This window comes from Myotis brandtii, unplaced genomic scaffold, assembly GCF_000412655.1.
Source record: "Myotis brandtii unplaced genomic scaffold, ASM41265v1 scaffold136, whole genome shotgun sequence".
NCBI classification, from domain to species: Eukaryota; Metazoa; Chordata; class Mammalia; order Chiroptera; family Vespertilionidae; genus Myotis; species Myotis brandtii.
In genome coordinates, this window is record NW_005354829.1 from 5,140,336 (window position 1) to 5,162,147 (window position 21,812).

The following is a 21,812-nucleotide window of genomic DNA, read 5'->3' on the forward strand; positions in this document are numbered from 1 at the left end:
ACCAGGAGGTCACAGTTCGATTCCCAGTCAGGGCACATGCCCGGGGTTGCGGTTGCATTGAGGGATGTGCAGGAGGCACCCAATCAATGATTCTCTCTCATTGATGTTTCTATCTCTCTCTCCCTCTCCCTTCCTCTCTGAAATCAATAAAAAAAAAGTACTTAAAATACATAAATAAAAACATAGACAAGAAGGATACTTCAAAATAGTGGTTACATCTTGCTGGAGAAGGAAGAAAAGGACATTTGAAGTATTTTTGTTTCTTAAGAAATTATTATAACTAAGCAACCTGGGTAGTAAATGTGTTTGTAATCACTTAAAACCAGGAGGAGAGGTTGACAGCACAGGTGAGAACAGGAATAACTACCCCGCGCAGGAAAAGGACATCTTCCTGCCGGAGGGACGAGAGGCGAGGAGCAAATGCAGCTGCAGATGAACAGGACTGTGAGCAGAAAGCAAAGCTGGGACAGAGCTGGCGGGAGGACAAGTGGGAGAGCATGAAGCCCGCAGCGTTGGGTTGGTGGATCTGCAGAGAAGTGATTTGGGAAAAGCTGCTGTGAAACCAGGAAACCAAGCCAACAGGGAAAAGACTGCTAGAGCAATGAGCGCGCAGCTGAGGCGTGAGGTCCTAAACTACACATTTAGATTTAAATGAAAATGCTTTAAGACTCAGTAGGCCTCAATGGAGCTTTTTCTTTCTAATGCAGGAATAATTTCCTCTCCTGCAATAAAGAGAGATAAAGTACTTAACAAACTGCATGAAAACTCTAGAAAACCAAAGCATTCAGGCAGACACATATGTGGAAAATGGGCGTTTAGGTACAGAGTTACTCATATTTGCAGTGTGGGTATGTGTGTGTACACTTAACATTTTTTAATGGTTGAATTTCTGAACCAAAGGTTTTAGCACTTTATTATATATATAAATGTTCTTATTGATTTTTTTAGAGAGAGAGGAAGATAAGGAGATAAAAGGAAGGGAGAGGGAGACAGAGATAAAAACATCCTGCACGTCCCCTACTGGGGATCAAGCCGATAACCCAGGCATGTGCCTGACCGTCAACAAAATCGAAGAACTCTTGGTTCATTGGTTGATGCTCAACCACTGTGCCACACCAGCCGGGGGAAAGGGAGGGAAGGGTTAGCACTTTAAATGTAACTACATATTAAACTGAAACAGTGAAGATGGATGGCCATTGAAGAAAAAACTGGCCCTAACAGGCTGCTCAGTGGTAAAAACGTCAGCCCATGGACTGAAGAGTCAAGGGGCACATTCCTCAGTTGCAGGCTCCATCCCAGTTGGGGCATGTGTGGGAGGCAACCAATCAATATGTCTCTCTCACACTGATGTTTCTCTCTCTCCCTCCCTTCCACTCTCTCTAAAAATCAATGGAAAAATATCCTCCGGTGAGGATTGACCAAAAAAAAAAGGGGGGGAGGGTTCATTTCAGATTAAATTATTAAATAAAGATGTCTTAAAGTCCCTCAGGTTAGGAATTCATATTATCCACCACAAGCCTGCAAAACAGCTAGCATATAGGAGATAACAAGTGAAGGAAGAGAGAAATTACTTGATATTCTTGTCCATTGTATAAAGTTCCACTAAATGTATGTAACTTTCTAGTGCAAACAAATACAACCAGATTCTAAATGGGTGATTCTAAATTTTTAAAAATCCAGTTTTATCGGAACCAATTTAAAGTGGCATTTTTGTCATCCTGCTGATTTTTGTTAAAACAATAACACTCTGGGAGTCAGAGCATCATAACCATAATTCCTTCCTAACAAAAGTTGAAAGCAGACAAAAAACCTGAGAGACCAACATGTAAATTATCAGAAGGATGACGATGACAATGATGCTGGCAGCTAATGTTCTGTGCACGTTCTATGTATGTACTGTTCTAAATACTTTATGCAAGTATTGCATCTTATCCTCACATCAACACTAAAAGTAGGTACTATTATTATTGTTTCCATTTTATAGATGAGAAAAATGAGGCACAGAGGTAGATCAAAAGGGTATCATATTTACCTGGTGAAATTATTAAAACCATAGACTCAGAAGTCGCCAGCACAATAATAAGGAAAATGAGTCATCATCTCTTGGTCATAAAACCAAAGTCTGACGTCTTTGATATTCACAATGTTCTTTAAGCTCAAGGAGAACAAGAACAGACAAGTCATTTCCCTGTGAGGTAATAACAACAGGTCCCAAAAAGAGGGGTGGTATTAGTTATCACAGAGTTATGTACACCACAAATACAAGGGTTCTTTAATTTTCAAAACTGCACCTACACAAATCGGTAAGGGCAGAAACGTGTTGGTCCAAGGATCACAGAAGAAAATGATACAATTACCTTTCATCACAAGATTGGCCAAATACTGGGAATCTGATTAAGTCAATCTACAATTAGTCTCTGGATTTTGGGTCTTATGAAGTCATGACCAACTGAACACCCACAGACTTCTCATCGTTACTAACATGTCACTTAATTCTAACTGGTCAAAAATGAGCAATTGCTACAATCAACTCTCGCCTCACACTCTTGCCTAAGCGCCTTCAATTCAGGATTATCTAAAACATGGCTTTGCATCACCAACATAGCTCATATTCACTGTCTAAACTGACTTTAAAGAAAAACTCACCTAAGTATATTTAAAGACACAGGAATCTACCTTCAAGTTAAATGAGTAATAAATAAAAACTGTCAGGGAGTCCGGATAATGAAGGCAGAGCTGTTGCTGGGTTTCAGTGGCCCCTCCCCCACTGGGGAGGCCAGCAGTAGGGAAAGATGATGTGTTTATCTCAACAGGTATACAAGAATTGGCTTTTTTTTCTTTTCCTATTTTTTTAATTAAATTTATTGGGGTGACACTGTTTAATAAGAGGACATAGGTTTCAAGTGTAGATGTCTCTGATACATGATCTGTATCCTGCACTGTGTGCCTACCACCCAAAGTCAAATAATCTTCTGTCACCATATTTGACCCCCTTTACCTTTTACTAACCCCCATCCCCCTTCCCTCTGAACCACCATACTGCTGTCTGTGTCTATGAGTTTTTGTTTGTTTTTCTTGTTTGTTCATTTGTTGCTTTCAGTTTTATACCCCACATGTGAGTGAAATCATATGGTTCTCAACATTTTCTGTCTGACTTATTTCACTTAGCATGATGCTCTCAAGATCTACCCATCATGTTTTCTGGTGCCATTTTTATGGTGACATGGAAAAGGCTAGAAAATGCTGTTGAGAGGGGTAACCGCTAAGGCTGCAGAATCACCGTGTCTGGGCTCAAATCCAGGTCCGACTTGGAGCAGGGAGATTTTGGGCAAGTTGCTCATCTTCTCAAAGCCTCAGCCCCTTTTGTGTAAAATTGGGGTAATGATATCCACCTCACAAGACAGCTATAAGGAGTGGGCAACTTATCACACCTAAAGCACTTATTAGAATACGGGGGGCATAGGGAGTGCTGGTAAAATGTTTGTTATTATGTCGTCAGCAATACTACCAAACCATGTTTCAGAGGGGAGGACAAAATAACAGAAAGCTGACGTTTACTACCACTAGATTGTTTCAATAAATGTCAGTAATACTCATCAGAGATTTCCAACCCTGACATCTGTACACCCCATTCCACTGATAGCTTTTACTTGCTCCTAAAGTAAGCAAATATTTCTAAGTTATTTACAGCTTAATTTCTTCAGTGTTAAAAAGCATTTGCCCTTGGTGTTAGTCCTCTCATTAATTATGTCTTGGTTATTTACTACTCTTTTTTTAAAAATATATTTTACTGATTTTTTTACAGAGAGGAAGGGAGAAGGATAGAGAGTCAGAAACATCGATCAGCTACATCCTGCACACCCCGCACTGGGGATGTGCCCGCAACCAAGGTACATGCCCTTGACCTGAATCGAACCCGGGACCTTTCAGTCCGCAGGCCGACACTCTATCCACAGAGCCAAACCAGTTAGGACTCTTTACTATTCTTATATATTTGGTGTTCTTTTAAGCCCTAGAAGGATGTTTATAATTTCCTGCTAAAAATCCCCTAGATGGTTAAGTGTCATAAGTTAGAACCTGTGAATCATCCTAGATCGTATCCACCTGTATCTTTTTTTTTTTAATCCACCCCTGATATCCCCATTCCTTCAGTCTTTGAGTCAGTGCAAGCACTTGTGACCTCAGGTTACGTCTCCTTACTGACTGCCCTGCCCATCACTCAACCTAATCCACCCTTCCCGTTTTCAAACAGGCACAGATAAGATTGTATTCTTGAGGGGATGAGTGGAGTTGGAAGGTGTTTGGCCACGTCATTTTGCTGCTGGAAAACTGGCCACCAAGCTACAGATTAAAAGAGACTTTAATAAAGATAAATTTTAAAAAAATAAAATAAAAAGAGACTTTAAAAAGATATCACAATGGATGGACTTTATTCAGCTCTTATTCAAATAAATAAACCATTGAAAAAAAATTTCTGCGACAAAGACATTTGAATATTTTCATGATATAAAGAATTATTTTTTTAAGCTTGATAATAATATTGTGGTCAAGTTTTTTTAAAGTCTTTATAAAGATACATATAAAAATAAACATGAATGAATTGTTATGTCTGGATTTACTTCAAAATAATCCAGTTATGGGCCGAGGGAGTAAAAGATGAAACATAATTGGCTATCAATTGACAACATTGGATGCTGAGTACATGGGGGTCTGTCATGCCATTGTCTCCAATATTGGGAACATCTGTAATTTTCCACAATAAAATGTTGTAAGAGGGGGGGAAAATACTCATTTTCAGTTGCCAAAAGAATCAAGACCCCCTCCCCCTTTTATTAATTCCACATCCACAAGCAAGTCTGACTAGCCTGCCTCTTCTCTGGACTCAGATCCTGACCCACACTGAGTGCCAGTCATACCAACCCGGCCACAATGTTCAAAACACCCAGCCAGGCCCTTCTCTTCTCTGTGTCACTGTATATACTGCTTCTTCTGCCAAGAAAGTCTCTGTAGAGCAGTGGCCACACTTTCAAGGCCATTTCAAAGGGCCACCTCTCTGAGACGCTCCCCATTCCCCCAAGCCTTCCCCTGCACTTCCTCAGCCCTTCGTACATGCCTATACCCTCAGTCATCTTGGTTAGTTTTTGTTGTTGTTGATTCCCTTTTATTCTGCTGCTACTTCCCTCAAGAGATTATGGCTTCCTTGATGGCAGAAGCTGTGCTTTATTTACTTCAATAAATACTCCTAAAATAGGCATGGAAAGTAATTATTTAATAACTGCTTTGGAAAACAGGAAGGAAAGTCAACAGAACCACCACCAGTCATGGCAAACAGTATTAACAAAATAAGATGTCTGGTAAGTCACAGTTTACATACACTAACATAATATTTACCCACTGTATGTTTATCACATTCTTTAAAAAATGAGTTGTGATTATTTTCAAAAAATATGTTACACATCTTGAAAAAAAATCAATATGATTTAAAGAAGAAACTCTGCCTAAAGAGATGTGGGCAAGTTATTTTTCTGTTTCTGAAAGATTATAAGCGAAAATATGTTATTTATGCTACCTTTACGTCTCATCTGGTGTAGTTGTGGGAATATATATTTTGTTCTGTTAAAAAAGACTACACTACTTCTTATTTCATAATAATAAAAATGTCAAAATACTGCATAATGTGAAAGAATATTTCTGAATCACACGTGAGAGGTACAGCTACAGATGTGAAGTTATCAGCAAAGAACTATAAACATTTGCTTTGTCAGAAATAGCTGAAATATTTCACATTTCTAAACTATGAAAAATAAGTTAATGCAAAAATAAGGTAATGTTGACACAACAAGCTGGTACTACTACTTCTTTGATTCTTTAAGGACAGTCTTTAGTTACTGAGTTATACATTATACAAAGGGAAAGGAAACACCTACTAGTATAAAACTTCATTTGCTTCATGTCTTTCATATCTCACAGTTTCACACATTAACCTGCAAAAGAAAGAAAGACATGAGCTCAACATCTGTCATGAAAATAATACACCAATAGTTTAAAAGCACAAATGAGCCAGGTAGCCCAGAAAGGTAAGATTACTTATAGCTTGTTACAGTCACTTACTAGCCTCAAGATGAATACGTTTGGTTGCCGAGCTTAACAAAATAAAATAAAATAAAATAAAATCTGGTAAACAGATGCTAGGGGAAAAAAAACATTTTGTTAAATGTCAACTTTGTCACATTTATTTTATAGGGAACAAACTTGTATGTGTTTTTTTATACTTTGCAAATGACATTTAAACAGATTCATGTTCTCCAAAGTAAACCGAAAATGAGAAGGAACCTTAGAAAGGAAAACCTAGTAATTTTAAAAGTGGTGACATAATTCACAGCTCAACATTAATGTTACTTTAACAGTATGGCATTTCAGACAAAAGTAGGCTTTTATTAACTCAGTATTTTTATGACTAATGACTAAATGGAGGCTTTACAACTTCTGAAGAACTGTTGTTTCAGCTGATTCATCCCTGAGGAAAAAAATTATGTAAATTATGGAAAACATGAATAAATGTTTAAATGTTCAAAAGAAGCTCAAGAGCAGCATCTTCAAAAAGCATCCTATTATATTAAGCCCAAGTAAAAGTTCCCAAAAATAGAGAAACGCAAAGGAGAATAGAGTGATGTTGTCATGTCTTCTTGTGGAGGATCTAGTACAGTGATGGCGAACCTATGACATGCGTGTCAGAGGTGACACGCGAACTCATTTTTCTGGTTGATTTTTCTTTGTTCAATGGCATTTAAATATATAAAATAAATATCAAAAATATAAGTCTTTGTTTTACTATGGTTGCAAATATCAAAAAATTTCTATATGTGACACGGCACCAGAGTTAAGTTAGGGTTTTTCAAAATGCTGACACGCCGAGCTCAAAAGGTTCGCCATCACTGATCTAGTACATAGAAAAGTTGTCTACAAAAGTGACTATTTCAACAACACCTCCTCTGGTCAATAAGGCTACGAGTCTCCAGTCCATGCAACACTGGGCTCCACCCTCACCCATCTTCCTTCCTCCGTTTGCTAAATCAAATAAACACTACATCCTCTTGATTTTCCCCTTGAAAACAACTCTCCTGGGTACTGTTTTTCCTTGTTCTTTCTGCTACCACCACCCTATTTTAGAGATCCTTCTTATCCTCTCAATCCCGTACTCCAAACATTCAAACTGAATGGCACAACTCCAGGAGGCAGCATCGAGTCTTGAACACACACCATTAACATACAGTTTTCTTTCATGGACAGAACTACATGAAGTCCTCATAGGAAAGGATGACAGTCACCAGCGATGGGTCTAAAAATAGCTGGTCCTAAATCAAGTAACAGGCTCTGCCTTGTTTCCTGTTGGAATGAAAGAAGGGCCCTTGCCCCAACCTCTTCACTGGATCTCATCCCTTCTCCTACGTAAGACCCTGCCTTCCTGAAAGCTCACCTCCTTCTCCTCCATCACCATCTATTTCTCCCTCTCTCATGAATCACCTCCTTTCACACAGAAACACATTTTAGCATCATCTACTGTGTATGGGAGGGGGACACCGTCCTTTACCCCCGCATCCCACTCTGGCTATTAGCCACATTTTGCTTTCCCCGGGACAGAAATTCTCCTTTTACAGTTGTCTATACACTATCTCCCTTTTCTCACCCTCTTCCCACTCCCCCACCTTTTGGTTCCTGAAACTCCAAAGAAAAGGCTCTAAAACATTACCAGCGTCCTCTGTGCTATCGAAATCCTTTCTGTCCTTATCTTTAGTCCACTTCTCGGTAGCACCGATGACTTCTTTTTCCTTACAGGAGTATCTTCTCAGTATCTTCTCCAGGCTTCCTGTCCTCAGTCTCCAGGTTTTTCTTATAATTCATTAGTCACTTTTTCTGTCTCCTTTGGATGTGCCCCACACTCCATCCCTCTACCCGACTTCTAAAGGTTATCTATCACCTTTAGAAGGGCCCTTCAGCCCTCCTCTCCTCTGTACCACGTAATCTCATCCAGTCTGTGATTTCAAATTTAATCTATAAACTGATAACTTTCACAGCAATGCCCCAGACCTAATCTCTCACCATGGTAGGTACTCGGCTGTGTCATGACCATTTCATGTTCAAAATGTCCAAAACAGATGTTCTTCCCTTAGAATCTGCTTTCTCACAATCAGTACCCAATTGTTTAGTCCCAAAACCTGAAGCCCTCATCCTTGACTCCTCTATTTTCTTCACATCCCATCTCTCTGCCAGCATGTGTTTCCAAAATATACCCTCCCACACTGACCAAGTTCACCATCTCCCCTGTGAAAACCTAGGATGGGCCACAATTATCCCACTAGTATCTATTCCCAGGACTACAATTGAAGATTTTTTTGCTTCTACTTTTGCAACCTATTGTCCATTCTCCACATAACTTCCAGACAGATCTTTGCAGATGTTAAGTCAGATCTCCTCATACCTCTGCTCTTAATTTCCACCACTTTTAGGACAAAATACAAACTCCTTAGTCTATCTTACTTTGCCATCACATCTGTCTTCTCGTACCTGAAACCTGTTCCCATGGCAGAGCATCTGAGACCCATCTACACTGCAGAGACCTTTGCCCATCTGCCCGGCTCAAATGTTACCACCTCCTTTGTGATTACACAGCACCCATTCTTACCAGGCCCAGCACGTCTGAATAAAGCAACATTGATCCATTCCCTACATCTTGTCTGCCCCACTAGGAACGTAAGCTCTACAAAAGCAGCAGTTTGGCCTACTACATGCTGTATCCCCATGGCCTACATCAGTGTCTAACACACAGTAGGCACACAATGAGTAACTGTTGACTGGATACATAATTTAACTGGTGCCATAAAAAAAAAAAAAAGATAAAGCCTTCTATATGACAATGTTCTACTAAATGAAAGAAGTACCAAAGTTGTTTTATCTTTAAACACTGTTAGGGAATGATTTATCAAAAGCATGTAGATCTTTACTAAATTCCTAAAGAATATACTAACCCTAGTTTAGTTGTTTTGTGATGATCCTAAAGTTCCCATATAGTATGAATTACACTCCTCCGTCACGCTGGAGAGTATCTGCATATAGTTCAGCAGGCTCTTGCTCCCAACACTGACTGGCCCCAGACACTTACTCTGCTTTTTAGAAATTTTGGTCTCCACTCCTAACTATAGTATCCTCTTCCCCTTTGGCCAACATGTTGCTTCTAATCCACATGGGTTAAGAGAGTAAATATTTTAAAAATAATGTTGTGTTGAAAAATATATAATTTTTAAGTGAATATCTGAAAACCTTCGCATTGCATAGTGTGTGATCGTATAGAAACACAGTCAATCAACTGCTCCGAATCTATTGCTGACATGAGAATGGGCCACAATAGTGCACAAAGCTGAGGCTTTCCAATAAAAGCCTGAGTTGTGTCCCCAGCTGAAGCCTAACATTGTTCTACTGCCTGTTACTGAATAAACAAACTGGAAATCTTGATTAAGAGCTGCTTTTCCCCGCCTAAAATTGGAAAACTGTATTATGTAGAAGTCTTAACTGTTCTCTATTTAATCCTAGGGGTAAAACTTTTATTTAAAAAACTCAAAGGAACTTATCTAAATACAATGTATTTTTCCCAGAAATGGTTATTATTATAAAGCAGTTTATCCAAATTACTGCGTTTATGTGAACCTCATTTCTTAATTTTTCATTTGGGTATTCTGCTCTTGCTCTAAAAACGGACTTAAGATAGTTTCCGCTGATGTTTTCCACAAATAAGAGAAACAAATGACTTTTTAACATAAGCAAAATAAGATAAACATCTTAAAGGCTCCTCCTCCCTGTAAATTCATGCCAACAAACAAAACTGTATAGTCTCCAAAACAGACTTTCTAAGGTATAAATAGACTAAACAATACCCTTGAGTTCATCAGTTATTTCTAATCAAAATTTACCTTTGAAATAGCAGGAAATTGATAGTTCTAAAGCTGGTTAGTAAATAGATGGAACTTCACTGTGTTATTATGTCTACTTGTAATGTTGAACATTCCCGTAAGTATTAACATTTTTCTTTTTCTATTGCATAGAATTCCTAGTATCTAAATAATTCCATAACTACATATTCTGTACACACAGTATAAGCATTAATTACATCTAGTTATCCGTGTGTGCTTTTATACACACGAGAGAACAAGTATTTATATTTCTATACTAATTTATTCATCTGCATATGAAGATTAACTGCCTTTGATTAAATTGACAGTTGGTGCTAACTTTATTTCTTAGAATAGTTGGTATCAAAAAATATGTAATGAAAGTTACACACTTTAAAAATTATTCTTGCTTTAATTTGAGCCATCTTCTAAATTCCCGGTGGTTTTGCCCTTTCTAATAAAACTTGACTGAATTTTTAAACACTTAACCTGCAATCTACTTTAATTTAAACGATTTTCATTAAAATTTTAATTTTAGAAGTAGTCAATCCTCTTGACACATTTTTCAATTAACAACTAAATATGAAATTTACATGCTCACAAATTAATTAGTGTTTAAAGATTAAAGGGGAACTATATAGAAAAAGTACTCCTTTCATAATTAAAAACTGCTGGTTTCACAACCAGCTAGAGGAAACAAAACCTTCCCACTATGTCCTAGATGTGTGTAATCCATCTTCCCAAGGTCCTTTATTTTCTGTTCTGATTAAGGGGAAAGAAAAGGAACTCACTGAATTATATAAGATGTTTTAATCTTTTAATATGAAGCCAGGTAACCATCGATAAGGTAATAGCTGTGCAATAGAAGTGATAAAATATTTATGAGTGGGCCACATAAAAATAACTATGGTATAAACTATGTTTCCCAGAAAGGAGTATGTCAATTTAATGCAATAAATATAGTACAGAGACCTAAAACACACTAAAATAACAAACCTAACCATTCTCTGAATAGTTAAAAACATTCTCGTTTCTTATGTTTCTGAGCACTAAGATGTAGGTTTTTATTTGCCAGGATGGCAAATAAACATCTTAAAGGCTCCTCCTCCCTGTAAATTCATGCCAACAAACTCCTTTTGGTATATTCACCAAGTAGTGTTTATTACTTCAGGTGAGGGGTTGCAGGGAGAGGGGTAGAAGGGAGAGAGGGTATCACTATGGCACAAATGTAAAAAAATTATTCTATGCATAACACTGAATTCAATTTATATAATGTATAAAGCCAAGTACAGGGGCTCAAAGAGGCAGGGTTTTCGTAAGTAAGTTATCTTTACTTCTACTTCTTAACTATAATAAACAATCACATAAAATTCTAGCATCCTATTGTAATTAATGTTAAAATAACTTACCTAAGTTGGTGTTCCCTCAGGTTTGATAAGGCTTCCATACCATGTAAATAGGAATACACTATTTCCAGATCCTGTTTGAAAAAAAAAAGGATAGAAATCATTAGACTTGCCAGGAAAAAATGCTTCCAAACTAAGTCACTATATTTATAGACCAAATTAAAGACAGGTTTAAAAAAAAATACAAGTTTTCTCAGAAATTAAAAATAAGCATTATTAAAAGAAAAGCTGTACAAATGCCATCCATTACAACTGCCTTTGGGATATATACAAAAGCTTATATATATATGTGTGTGTGTGTGTGTGTGTGTTGTGTGTGTGTGTGTGTTTTAATTGATTTCAGAGAGGAAGGGAGAGGGACAGAGAGATAGAAACATCAATGTGAGACACATCGATTAGTTGCCTCCTGCATGCCCCCAACAAGGGACAGAGATAGAGCCTGCAACCAAGGTGCATCCCTTGACTGAGACTAGGACCCGAGACCCTTCAGTACTCAGGCCAGCACTCTAACCACTGAACCACATGGGCCAGGGCATTAGTCTGTTATTTCTCAACATTATGGAGTTTCATTGTTGTATAGGAGTTACCCTTCTATATAAGTTAAGTCACAACTGTTAATGTGTCAGTATTATATGAGTGAACTTAGTTTGAATGTATAATTTGTGTAATTATATAGATTACTAGAGGTCCGGTGCATGAAAAGTCATGCACTGGAGGGGGGGGTCCCTCAGCCTGGCCTGCCCCCTCTCACAGTCCAGGAGCCCCTCAGGGCAGGAGGCGCCGGCGATGAGGGGAAGGCGACGCCCCCATCACACCTCTGCTGCTGTTACTGCCGGCAGCACAAGCCTCGGCGGCTGGCCCTTACCTGCGCCTTGCGCGGCCGTGGGCGGCTGGGCAGCTGACATCTGAGGCTTGCCTGCGCCTTGGGCCGGCCCTGGGCAGCTGGGGGGCTGAGGGGACTGGGTATCTCCGGAGGCATGCATGCAGAGCGGCCGCATGCCTGCCACCCTGGCAGGGCTGAGGGGACTGGGTGACGCCATCTTGTGGCTGTGGGCGCTGCCATCTTTGAGGGCATGGCAGTCAATTAGCATATTCCCTCCTTATTGGCTGTGGGTGCTGCCATCTTTGTGATGGTGTGAGGGTCAATTAGCATGTTCCCTCTTTATTAGATAGGATATCTGTGAATAGTAACTACCACCATTATACCTTTATCTTAAAACAATATGTATAATTATAACTTGCATATGCAATAAGATTGTTTCTTAGTTAATAAGAATGTGGAAAATAATGGTGTCTTGCCACCTATAAATTAGTGACATCAGGTCAAGAAGCCTGTATTATAAAACTGAGACTGTGAAGGAAAGACACTGCATCATACCATTACTGCATGGCCAACTTTAAAAAGTAGCTTTTCCATCTATATGTATATAGCTGTATACATTAAAACAGTCACATCATAATCATGATGTTTGGTGAGTAGGGGTGGATGGGTTTAAGTATGGCCACTCAAGCAATATACAACTAGGGAATTCCTGGCCACTGTTTCATGTGAGGATTTTAGATGTTTAACTAGACATAAATTTGTTACATGAATTGAACAATTATATCCTAAGTTTACACTTAGAGAAACTTGTTTTAAATGGCCTATGCCACAAGGAGCTTATAAACCAGGGGAGCAGTCATTATTCTACAGGAATCTGTTGCATGGAAGGCAATATTATCTAGCTCAAATGAGATGACTTGACAGATAGATTCTATCTAAACTTGAGATCTCTTAACTGTAACTAACAGAAGGGATAGTGAGAGATTGGTGTCTAGATGGCAGAGAACAAGCACATAAATGTCACATGTCACTGTGCAACATGAACGTGACCGCCACAGATTTGGGGTAAGTAGGAAAAGCAGAGATGCTATGGAAAAGGCTTCAGGAAATCTCTGCTCTCAGACTTGGAGGAACGAAAGAAATCTGACTAGAGACAAACAAATGAAATGCAAACTACAGGAAGGAGGAATCTGTGGCTACGTTTTTCGTCCTACTAAAGAGCCCAGTAGCCAAACACTAGGTTTACAAGGATTAGGGATGAGAAGGAAGGTAAAGAGCAATGGAAGGCAAAAAGAAAAACAAGCTTGCTTCTCCTTTCCCAGGGCCAAGGTGAATTGGGCAACTTCTTGAAATAGGCAAATACAGCCTTTTAAACCTTCTGATCAGTTTTCCTATCCTCTCCCAGGGTGCCCAGCAGCCTCCCGTCGCCACAAGCCTCATTCTGGGGCATCGTGCCCTGATCTAACAATTACAAGACAACAATCTGAACACAAATGTGAATGTGAGTGGTCAGTGGGGGCCCTTGAATCTCCATAGAGGAACTACACACCAGTGTTTGCATTTCCATAGTCCAAATGAAGAGCCAGAAACAGAGGGCTAGGTAGGCAGTCAGGGACAGGGACCACGTGGAGGCAGGAGGAAGAGAAGTCAGACATGGAGGCAAACAAAAGATCTAGAACTAACTGGGCAGGACTTGACACTTGACCGGGCTAGGTGGGAACAGTGATGTTACGTTGGACCTAAAGTGGCAGTCCTCAATCAGGTCCTCCCATAGGCGGGAACCTGAACTTCAATATAATTGGATATTGCCAGAATTCCTTGAAGGAACCAATCAGAAGCTACCAGAGTATATGAATATTCCCTAGACAAAGAGCTTAAGCGGTAACCCATTTGGGGCCGTATATCCCCCCTAAGCTTTGTTTTTCCCCCCAATAAATTTTGTTTTCTTCCCACCACTTTTGTCCATGAATCCATTCTTTGGTTTTACAAGACAAAATGCTCGGACCCGACCACATTTCAGGTTTCACAAACAAATCTCTAAGTGGTATGAGATCCAAGATCAGCCGTGTATGGGGAGAGATTTGAGGGCAAGAGAGCCCTGCAAAGTGGGGAACTACCACCACCCCTCCTTTCACACAGATGCCTCCATTCCCCCCTAACGGTTGGCCTTTATTAAAATAATCCACACGCTGGAACAGAATTGCCTTTCCCCAGCCAGGAAACACACAGGCAAAGCTGAGGCACGGAGGAAGTCTTGCTCTTCAGAGCCACCTGAAATTGGTAACCTTCGATGAAAACTAGATAAAACAGAAGAGTTTTCTCTCTTTAGCCGAACAAAGAAATGCATGGCCTTCATGAAGTTTTATCCTTGGATCCTATTTTTTTCCTCTACACCAACAAGAGACACTCACAGAGTGAAGTTATGTTTCCCCTATCTTGGCTGCAGAGAAAGAGAAGCCCACTGCAGAGCTAAATCACCTCACGTGTCCCAACTTCCACTTCTGTCAGGAAACCATGCAATCAAACTGAGAACTCTCCAGCCTCCCCACCCGCACCTCCCAGGACAAATGGAGCTCACGTGACTATTACAATTTTAAATAACCCTTAAAAAACGTGAGCTATGTTTCCCCAAATAAGCCTCTAGCCCACGGGACAAACAGGAACACGTTCCTCTCCTCAGGAAGTTGTGTTTTATTTTTTTAGAACAATAAGCCTTTCCTTCTCGCCTAGGAAGGACATTCTTTTTTTTCAAAAACAGATGCTACTTGAAAGCAGATTAAAGTTATCAAAAACAATGGAGCCCAGTAGACAAAGATATTGGCAGGCCAAAAGAAATGCAGTTTTCCATGAAAAAAAAAAAAAAGACATTTTTTGGCCCCACATGTAAACCCTGTATGAAAATCCAAACGCACCCCCTCTGTTGGTTAGGGGCGTGATTGTTCACAGCCTCATTAAGCCTCCTGCCCAGGTCTGTGAACTCCGCACGCATATACAAGTCGGAGGGAATGTTCTCTGCATGGTGAGCTCTTCCTCCCACGTCTAATGTCTCCTCAGAGACTCATTCAGAAGGTAGCAGGCCTCAGACCAACCTTGTAATTCACTTACAACGAGCTTTTAATTTCACTTGTTCACCAGCATCGGGGATTCGCTCACCACAGCACAGTGTATTCTGCTGGTTGGAGAGCAGAGAGGAGCCAAGTGTCCCCCACCTCCTTCCTCACAACTGGAGCCGGCACACCCCACCCTCTTTCTGCGGCCTCGGCAAACAATGCACTGTACTCGGAGAAAAATATACCTTGCTTTTCCTTTGAAATTAGTCTGTTTTAGAAATGAAGCACTGTGCTTAAATTATAATCAGAAGTTAAGTGGACAAAAGGTACAGTGTTCCCGTTACAAGATACATTAAAAAAAAAAAAAGATTCATTCGTTTAAAAAGATTGTATTTCAATCATCAAAGAGAGTCAGGCCAGGACTGTGGTACAATTAGCAGGCGGAAGGAGACTTCAGTGGTAAGTGCCTTTGGGCTTAAACATGAGGAGGAGAAAGATTTTTCTTAAGTAACAGCAGTCTCGGGACCAGGAACGGTACTGATGCCAACTTATGCTCTCTTGCAAAGGCAAAAAAAATACACTCATGTATCCCCCTTGACCAAATATCACTAGCAAGCAACCAAGAGAGTTATGTCTTGAACATTATGTAAAAGGAGGTAAAAAGCTAAGCCAAGACTCCAACTCCTGTCTGCAGCCAATCGGGGGAGGAGGCAGGAGTCTGCAAGTTATGTTGTATCCGCAGAGGTTAAGTTTTATTTGGGAGATCCACATTTTTCTACACTAAAACATCTAAAACAACTATCCTAAGAAGGATAATGGGAAGACTATGCGCTTTGGTGTCAAATGGAGCACAGCTTACATCCTCATCCCCATCCCTGCGGAGAGATGTGACCCTGGATGCGTTACACTTGCAGGGGTCCTCAAACTACGGCCCGCGGGCCACATGCAAATACAAATATTGTATTTGTTCCCGTTTTGTTTTTTTACTTCAAAATAAGATATGTGCAGCGTGCATAGGAATTTGTTCATAGTTTTTTTTAAACTATAGTCCGGCCCTCCAACGGTCTGAGAGACAGTGAACTGGCCCCCTGTTTAAAAAGTTTGAGGACCCCTGCTACAGAGACTATACTTGCCAATCATGGTGTGTGATATACTCAGCTAGGCTGTGTGGCTAAAATGATATACAGTTTCATAACAACACATGGCATATACAGACCCTCGAAAAATGCTAGTTGGTCTTATCACTATCTATGAGACATTAATATAAGCACAGAGTAATACCAAGAATATAGACTTAAAACATTCCTGAAATGTATATACATCAGAATCTTTATAAATTAATCCACGCTTTACAGATGTGGCTATCTCTATCCAAAGAAGTTAAATGAATTATTTATATAAAACATATAACAAGCCCCTAGATCAGTGGTTCTCAACCTTCCTAATGCCGTGACCCTTTAATACAGTTCCTCATGTTGTGGTGACCCCCAACCATAAAATTATTTTCGTTGCTACTTCATAACTGTAATGTTGCTACTGTTATGAATCGTAATGTAAATATCTGAGATGCAGGATGTATTTAGGCGACCCCTGTGAAAGGGTCGTTTGACCCCCAAGGGGGTCGCGACCCACAGGTTGAGAACTGCTGCCCTAGATAGTCTGCTTTAGCAATCCTATCGGGTTTGGTGGGCAGTGGGTGCCTATTGCCTCCAGAGCACACTGTCAGCATTGTTTCAAGTACATCATATCCACCTGTGGTAGGCAGTTAGGCAGACAAGAGCAGAGCAAGGACGCTGAGCCAGGTACGGAAGGTCAGCAGGGCGGAAAGCCCCAGATGACTCGCAAGGGGAAAAATTGGGAAAACAAGGACTTCGCCCCCAGGGTGACCTTTCCTCCCCTACCAGCTCGCTGGTCATGTGGTTTAGATCCTCTGACCTTTCTTATCACTCGGACCCTCCCCGACCTTTCCTTCCCCCTGGCATGGTGCTCGTCATGTGGTAGACAATCTTGGGGGAACGGAAAGAGGGCTGGAGAATAGCCCCCAGGACCATGAGGTTCTGACCTGCATCAAAAACATCGAGGCCTCAGTTGTGTTTCAGCTCCAGGACCAGAAAAGCAGCAAAACCAGACAAGAGACACCAGGCCAACCTCAGGACCAAGTTGACCAATGACCCTGGCAGTGACCAATCAGTGGAGACCGTGACCATGAAAGGACACACCAGGAAAGCTGATTGATGAATATCCTATTAAGACCCTCCCTTAAAACCCCCACCCATAAAAGCCTGTAGGATCCCAGGAGCACAGCCCTACCCAAGCCTTTCCCCTCTCCCTCTTCCTACCCCCCAGGGTCATGACCATTACCTTCCTCTCTCCTAAGCTCCAAGGGCCCTTTGCCTCGGTAACTTGTTTCCTCAGCCCATTGCTTCTACTGCTCACTTCTTCTACCTCTGGGACTTTCTAAATAAGCTTTCTCTTATAGTTTGAGTCTTGGCTCTGATTCTTTCCTAGCCAGAACTCGAGCACCAAGGTCCAGTCTGACCCTACGGTGTGACACCTGGTGTTGTTCTCACCGCCAGCAAAAACACCTGCTTCCGAAGCTCCACAGGGAATGCACTGGATGCACAGAAAGAGAAGGGCGGGAGGGAGGAAGGAGGAAATGTGTTTTCAATCTTGGTGTTCAGAGCTGTGAGAAGAAACTCATGCCTGTATAGGGTAAGACAATTCTGTAAATGGCCACAAGGTGGCAGACCAGGCCAACAGTCCTTTCCTGGGACTAGCAAACTCAAGTCATTGGGTCTCATAGATCCATTTTTCCATTATAAATACTTAAGATATTTGGGTCTTTAAAAAGTATTCCTTAAGATCATCTCAGGGAATATGATGAGTCCTTTCTCCTCCTGCCCCTAATAAAGGGGGGCAGGAGAGAGCAGACAAGTCCATCAGCTCCCCCATTAAAATTGTTTGACTTCTACCATCCTTGTTTTAAACCAGCCTCCACACCCCACATGTCTTTGTAAAGCTCCAGAGCATTTAAAACCAAAATGTCAAATCACTACACTGCTGGGGTGTTCTGTGCCATCCCGGTCCCCAGGAGGTTCATTGCATACATCAGGAAAACGTAAGAAAAGAACCCGTGGAGGAGTATATGATTTTCAGTAAAATTCTCAAATGTATAATTCCGATCCTAAATCCTATGAAGGCTGCTCCTGAGTTTACTAATTTACACCCAAAGAAAAACAAGCCCCAGAGTTGTGATATTCAAAGTCGCATGTCAAATCCAGGAATGCCTGGTGATCCCATTAGTTGGCACCTATGACGCAGCCTGCACACAGTCTTCAGCCTCAGGTTCTTACCCACTGCATCTCAGCAAGGCATGTGGATTGGGAATTCCAGAACTGAAAGGTACAGATTCCGGCTATTCTGTTTGCCTAAAATTTCCTCAAGTTTTCCACTAGAAAAGGCATTCTTTATATCTTTTTTTTAAACGCGAGTTTTGCCCTGGCCGGTGTTGACCGGTGTTTCCCAGTGGTTAGAGCAAAAGACCATGCACCCTTGGGTCACAGGTTCAATTCCCGGTCAAGGGCACGTACCTGTGTTGCAGGTTCAATCCCTGGCCTGGATCAGGGCCCTGTGCATGAGGCAATCAATCAATGTGTCTCTCTCACATCGGATGTGTTTTTTTTTTTCCCTCTCTTTCCCTTCCTTCCTCCCTTCCACTCTCTCTAAAAAAACAACAAAACACAACAATGGATTTTTTTTAATCCTTGGGTGAGGATATAAAAAAGGGGGTGGGGGGATTTGGGACAGTCCCTAAACTTGAGACAAAGGCAATTATGAAGTAATTACCTCTTAAATTAACCATGAAAATGACGAAGTAACTTTGTCCTTTCTAGGTCAAAAGACATCTGCCTTAAACAGCACACTTTGGGCCCATGCCTCCTCCACTTCAAGTTGGTACTGGGGCACCCTGAGAGCAGTCACGTTTCGGGGGACATGGGTTGAAGAAGGTAGAAAGGACTTCATAAATTCTCAAAGACAGATGAAGTGCCGCATGTAATCCTCTTTAGCAAAGAGTTTAGCTCTTACTGAAGAAAATGCAAGCCTTAAATGAAGATGGCACAGGGCAGTTCTTAGGGTTCCTGAGTGAGCCACGCTATGTTTAGCAACTTAGGATACACCTTACACCCTGTGTGCCCGGTCATGTCCCGGGGAAAACAATTATCTAAGCAGATACTTTCATTGGTGAAGATTACGGTTTCCCAGAAAAATCAACACGTCAGTTGTAACTAAAAACTCACCCTGTGCACAAATAAGAAAAATATCAAGTGTCTAAATCAGCCCCTGATTCCTGTTTTGGAAGAGTCAGCATAAGTGTTTCCCCTTCAGAACAATGCCTGATCCCCAGGCCCCCCAACAGCCTCCTAGAACCCGCATCTCCGAGGAAGCGAGAACAAACTTATCAAAATGTCTTCATTTTAAAACAACGAACTTATCGTAATCTCTCCGATTAGAAACTCTGTCGTCGAATTTTAATTTCACACGCAAGGATTAACTCACTAGGAAACGATGTGCAGGAAATTTAACGCTAGCCTTGTTTTTCCTATCATTAAGTTAGCAGGCGGTGCATGGCTACGTTTTAACTTAACCTTTACACATTTGACTAAGAACACACACACATTGCTCTAATCAAGTGATTCTTGAACTATCTTTCATTTCAATTAAAAAAAAAATCAACCAAGTCATATTCCCTTCCCCTTTGGCTTGGTATTCAACACATTCCCCATAGCCAGTCTGGCTCTGGCTGAACCCCGTGGAAGTCTTGCCGAGTCCGGGTGGGCAGACGGGGCTGCCACACACTCCCCACTGTACTCAGTCTCTACAACAAGGGGCCCTGCAGTCTACACAAATCACCCTCAGGATGCCTCAAGTTTCAAACACCAACCTAATCCAGGGCTCAATTAACAGTTCTTATTTTAAGCCATTCACTGTACAAATGTCAGAACTCCTCCAGGGGTGGAGTTTAGACAGTCCTAACATAACAAAAGCAACGCGGAGCAGGTCACTGAGGACACCAGCTCTTGACGACTGCCTCAGTAAAAAGGAAGTGATTCTGAATAGAGGCAGGTTTTAAATATAGAACACTTCATGGCTGCCATTTTTCTAGGACAAAAGACAAAAATAATATGACATCTGTTTTTCCCATCCTGAATGCTTTACCAAGGAGTCAACCACCAATGGTGTTGCTTATTCTCAAACGTTTCTATTTCTCTAGAGGAAGAACCAAATGAAAACATTCTACACGTGTAATTAAAGCCTTCCAACGCTGTTAGTCAGAGATGAACTAAATGCTAAAGAAATTTTAGGCGCTGTTCAAAATTTCTCTCTTTCCAATCTGCCCATAAGAGGGGAAGTTGAACCATCCAAACAGATACATACTTGGGGGAGGTGGGGCAGTTACAGAAAAAGAAGTGCCTTCTTAGATTGTAGAGAAGAATTAGGGGGCTACGTGTACAATTACCATCAAGTGCTCCATTAGAAAGACTAGCAGGTCAGTTTCTGAAGCATCCCACCTTTCAATCATGGTTTGAAGTTTCCTTTGAAGCTAAAATCGAACATCTTTACTTACTTACTTACTTACTTACTTACTTACTTACTTACTTACTGTACCTGTTTTGCCTCCCCCGACTGTACAGGATGCACCAGGCAGGCGTGGCAGCTTAAATCAGTGCACGGGTACATTAGATCTATGTGCCGGGGTCCATGACACTCAGAAATCACTAGACCTTTGCCCTTCCTAACAACAATCCTCTGACATCACTGCCACCACCCACCCCAAAGCCCTCAGCATCACTAATCACCAAGATTCTCCAGAAATCACACGGAGGCAGCGAGCCCTGTGAGATGACCACCCTGGGAAGTCGGCTGCTGCAGAGGGGCCATCACAACCACAAGGGGAGATGAGAAGAACCGTGGGAAGAGGCATCCCAACACCACGTTTCCCAAAATACGTGTCCATCACTTAAAAATGCTTGCTGCTTCAGAGCCAGGGTTACACAGGGCAGATGGGTTTGCATCTCAGTAGCCACATCCTAGAACTGGAGGAGCCACACAGGAAGAAGGAAGGGGGGTGTGGGAGCCCCTTTTCGTGGGAAAGGACAAATTCCAAAGACGACCAGTGAGGGGGTTCCAGGCATCGGTCCATGGGAGACTTTCCACCGGTGTATGGCAAAATGGAAAGCAAAGCCAGCGTGGTAAGATTTCCCGATCAGCTAAATGTAGGCAATGTAAAGGGCTCTCCCATTACTGGGGGATTAAAACCAGCTGGGGTTTTGTTTGTTTGTTGTTGTTTTTGTTTGTTTTTTTGCTTTTATGTCATGCTTTGAAATTATATTGTTACTAGATGAAAGTAAGTTCACTGTTTTATCTCGTGTCATTAATAGAAAAAAAAATCTTTTCCAACTGCCCAAATTACGATCATATCTTAGTTTTTGAATGGTGGCAGGGAGTTAATAGTCTCTTACTTGATGAAATCCAAAACATCGGGCCACCCACTAAGGCAATCTTATTAATGCAGGAGTGTGTGTGTGTG

General features: G+C 41.1%; 1 protein-coding gene across 9 annotated transcripts in view; it reads right to left on the reverse strand.

The window, feature by feature from the left end:
* The window catches only part of RAPGEF2 (Rap guanine nucleotide exchange factor (GEF) 2), a 247,394-nt gene that overhangs the window by 161,701 nt on the left and 63,881 nt on the right, over positions 1 to 21,812 (reverse strand). For all 9 annotated transcript variants that reach the window (XR_001360971.1, XM_014534998.1, XM_014534999.1 and 6 more), the window contains exons 2-3: positions 11,354 to 11,424; positions 5,928 to 5,984 (exon numbers count right to left, since the gene is read on the reverse strand). Coding sequence is in view for 8 of the 9 variants with exons in the window: in XM_014534998.1 (XP_014390484.1) it covers positions 5,928 to 5,984; positions 11,354 to 11,424 (128 nt within the window). In the remaining variant the exon portion in view is untranslated. The remainder of the gene's footprint in view (positions 1 to 5,927; positions 5,985 to 11,353; positions 11,425 to 21,812) is intronic.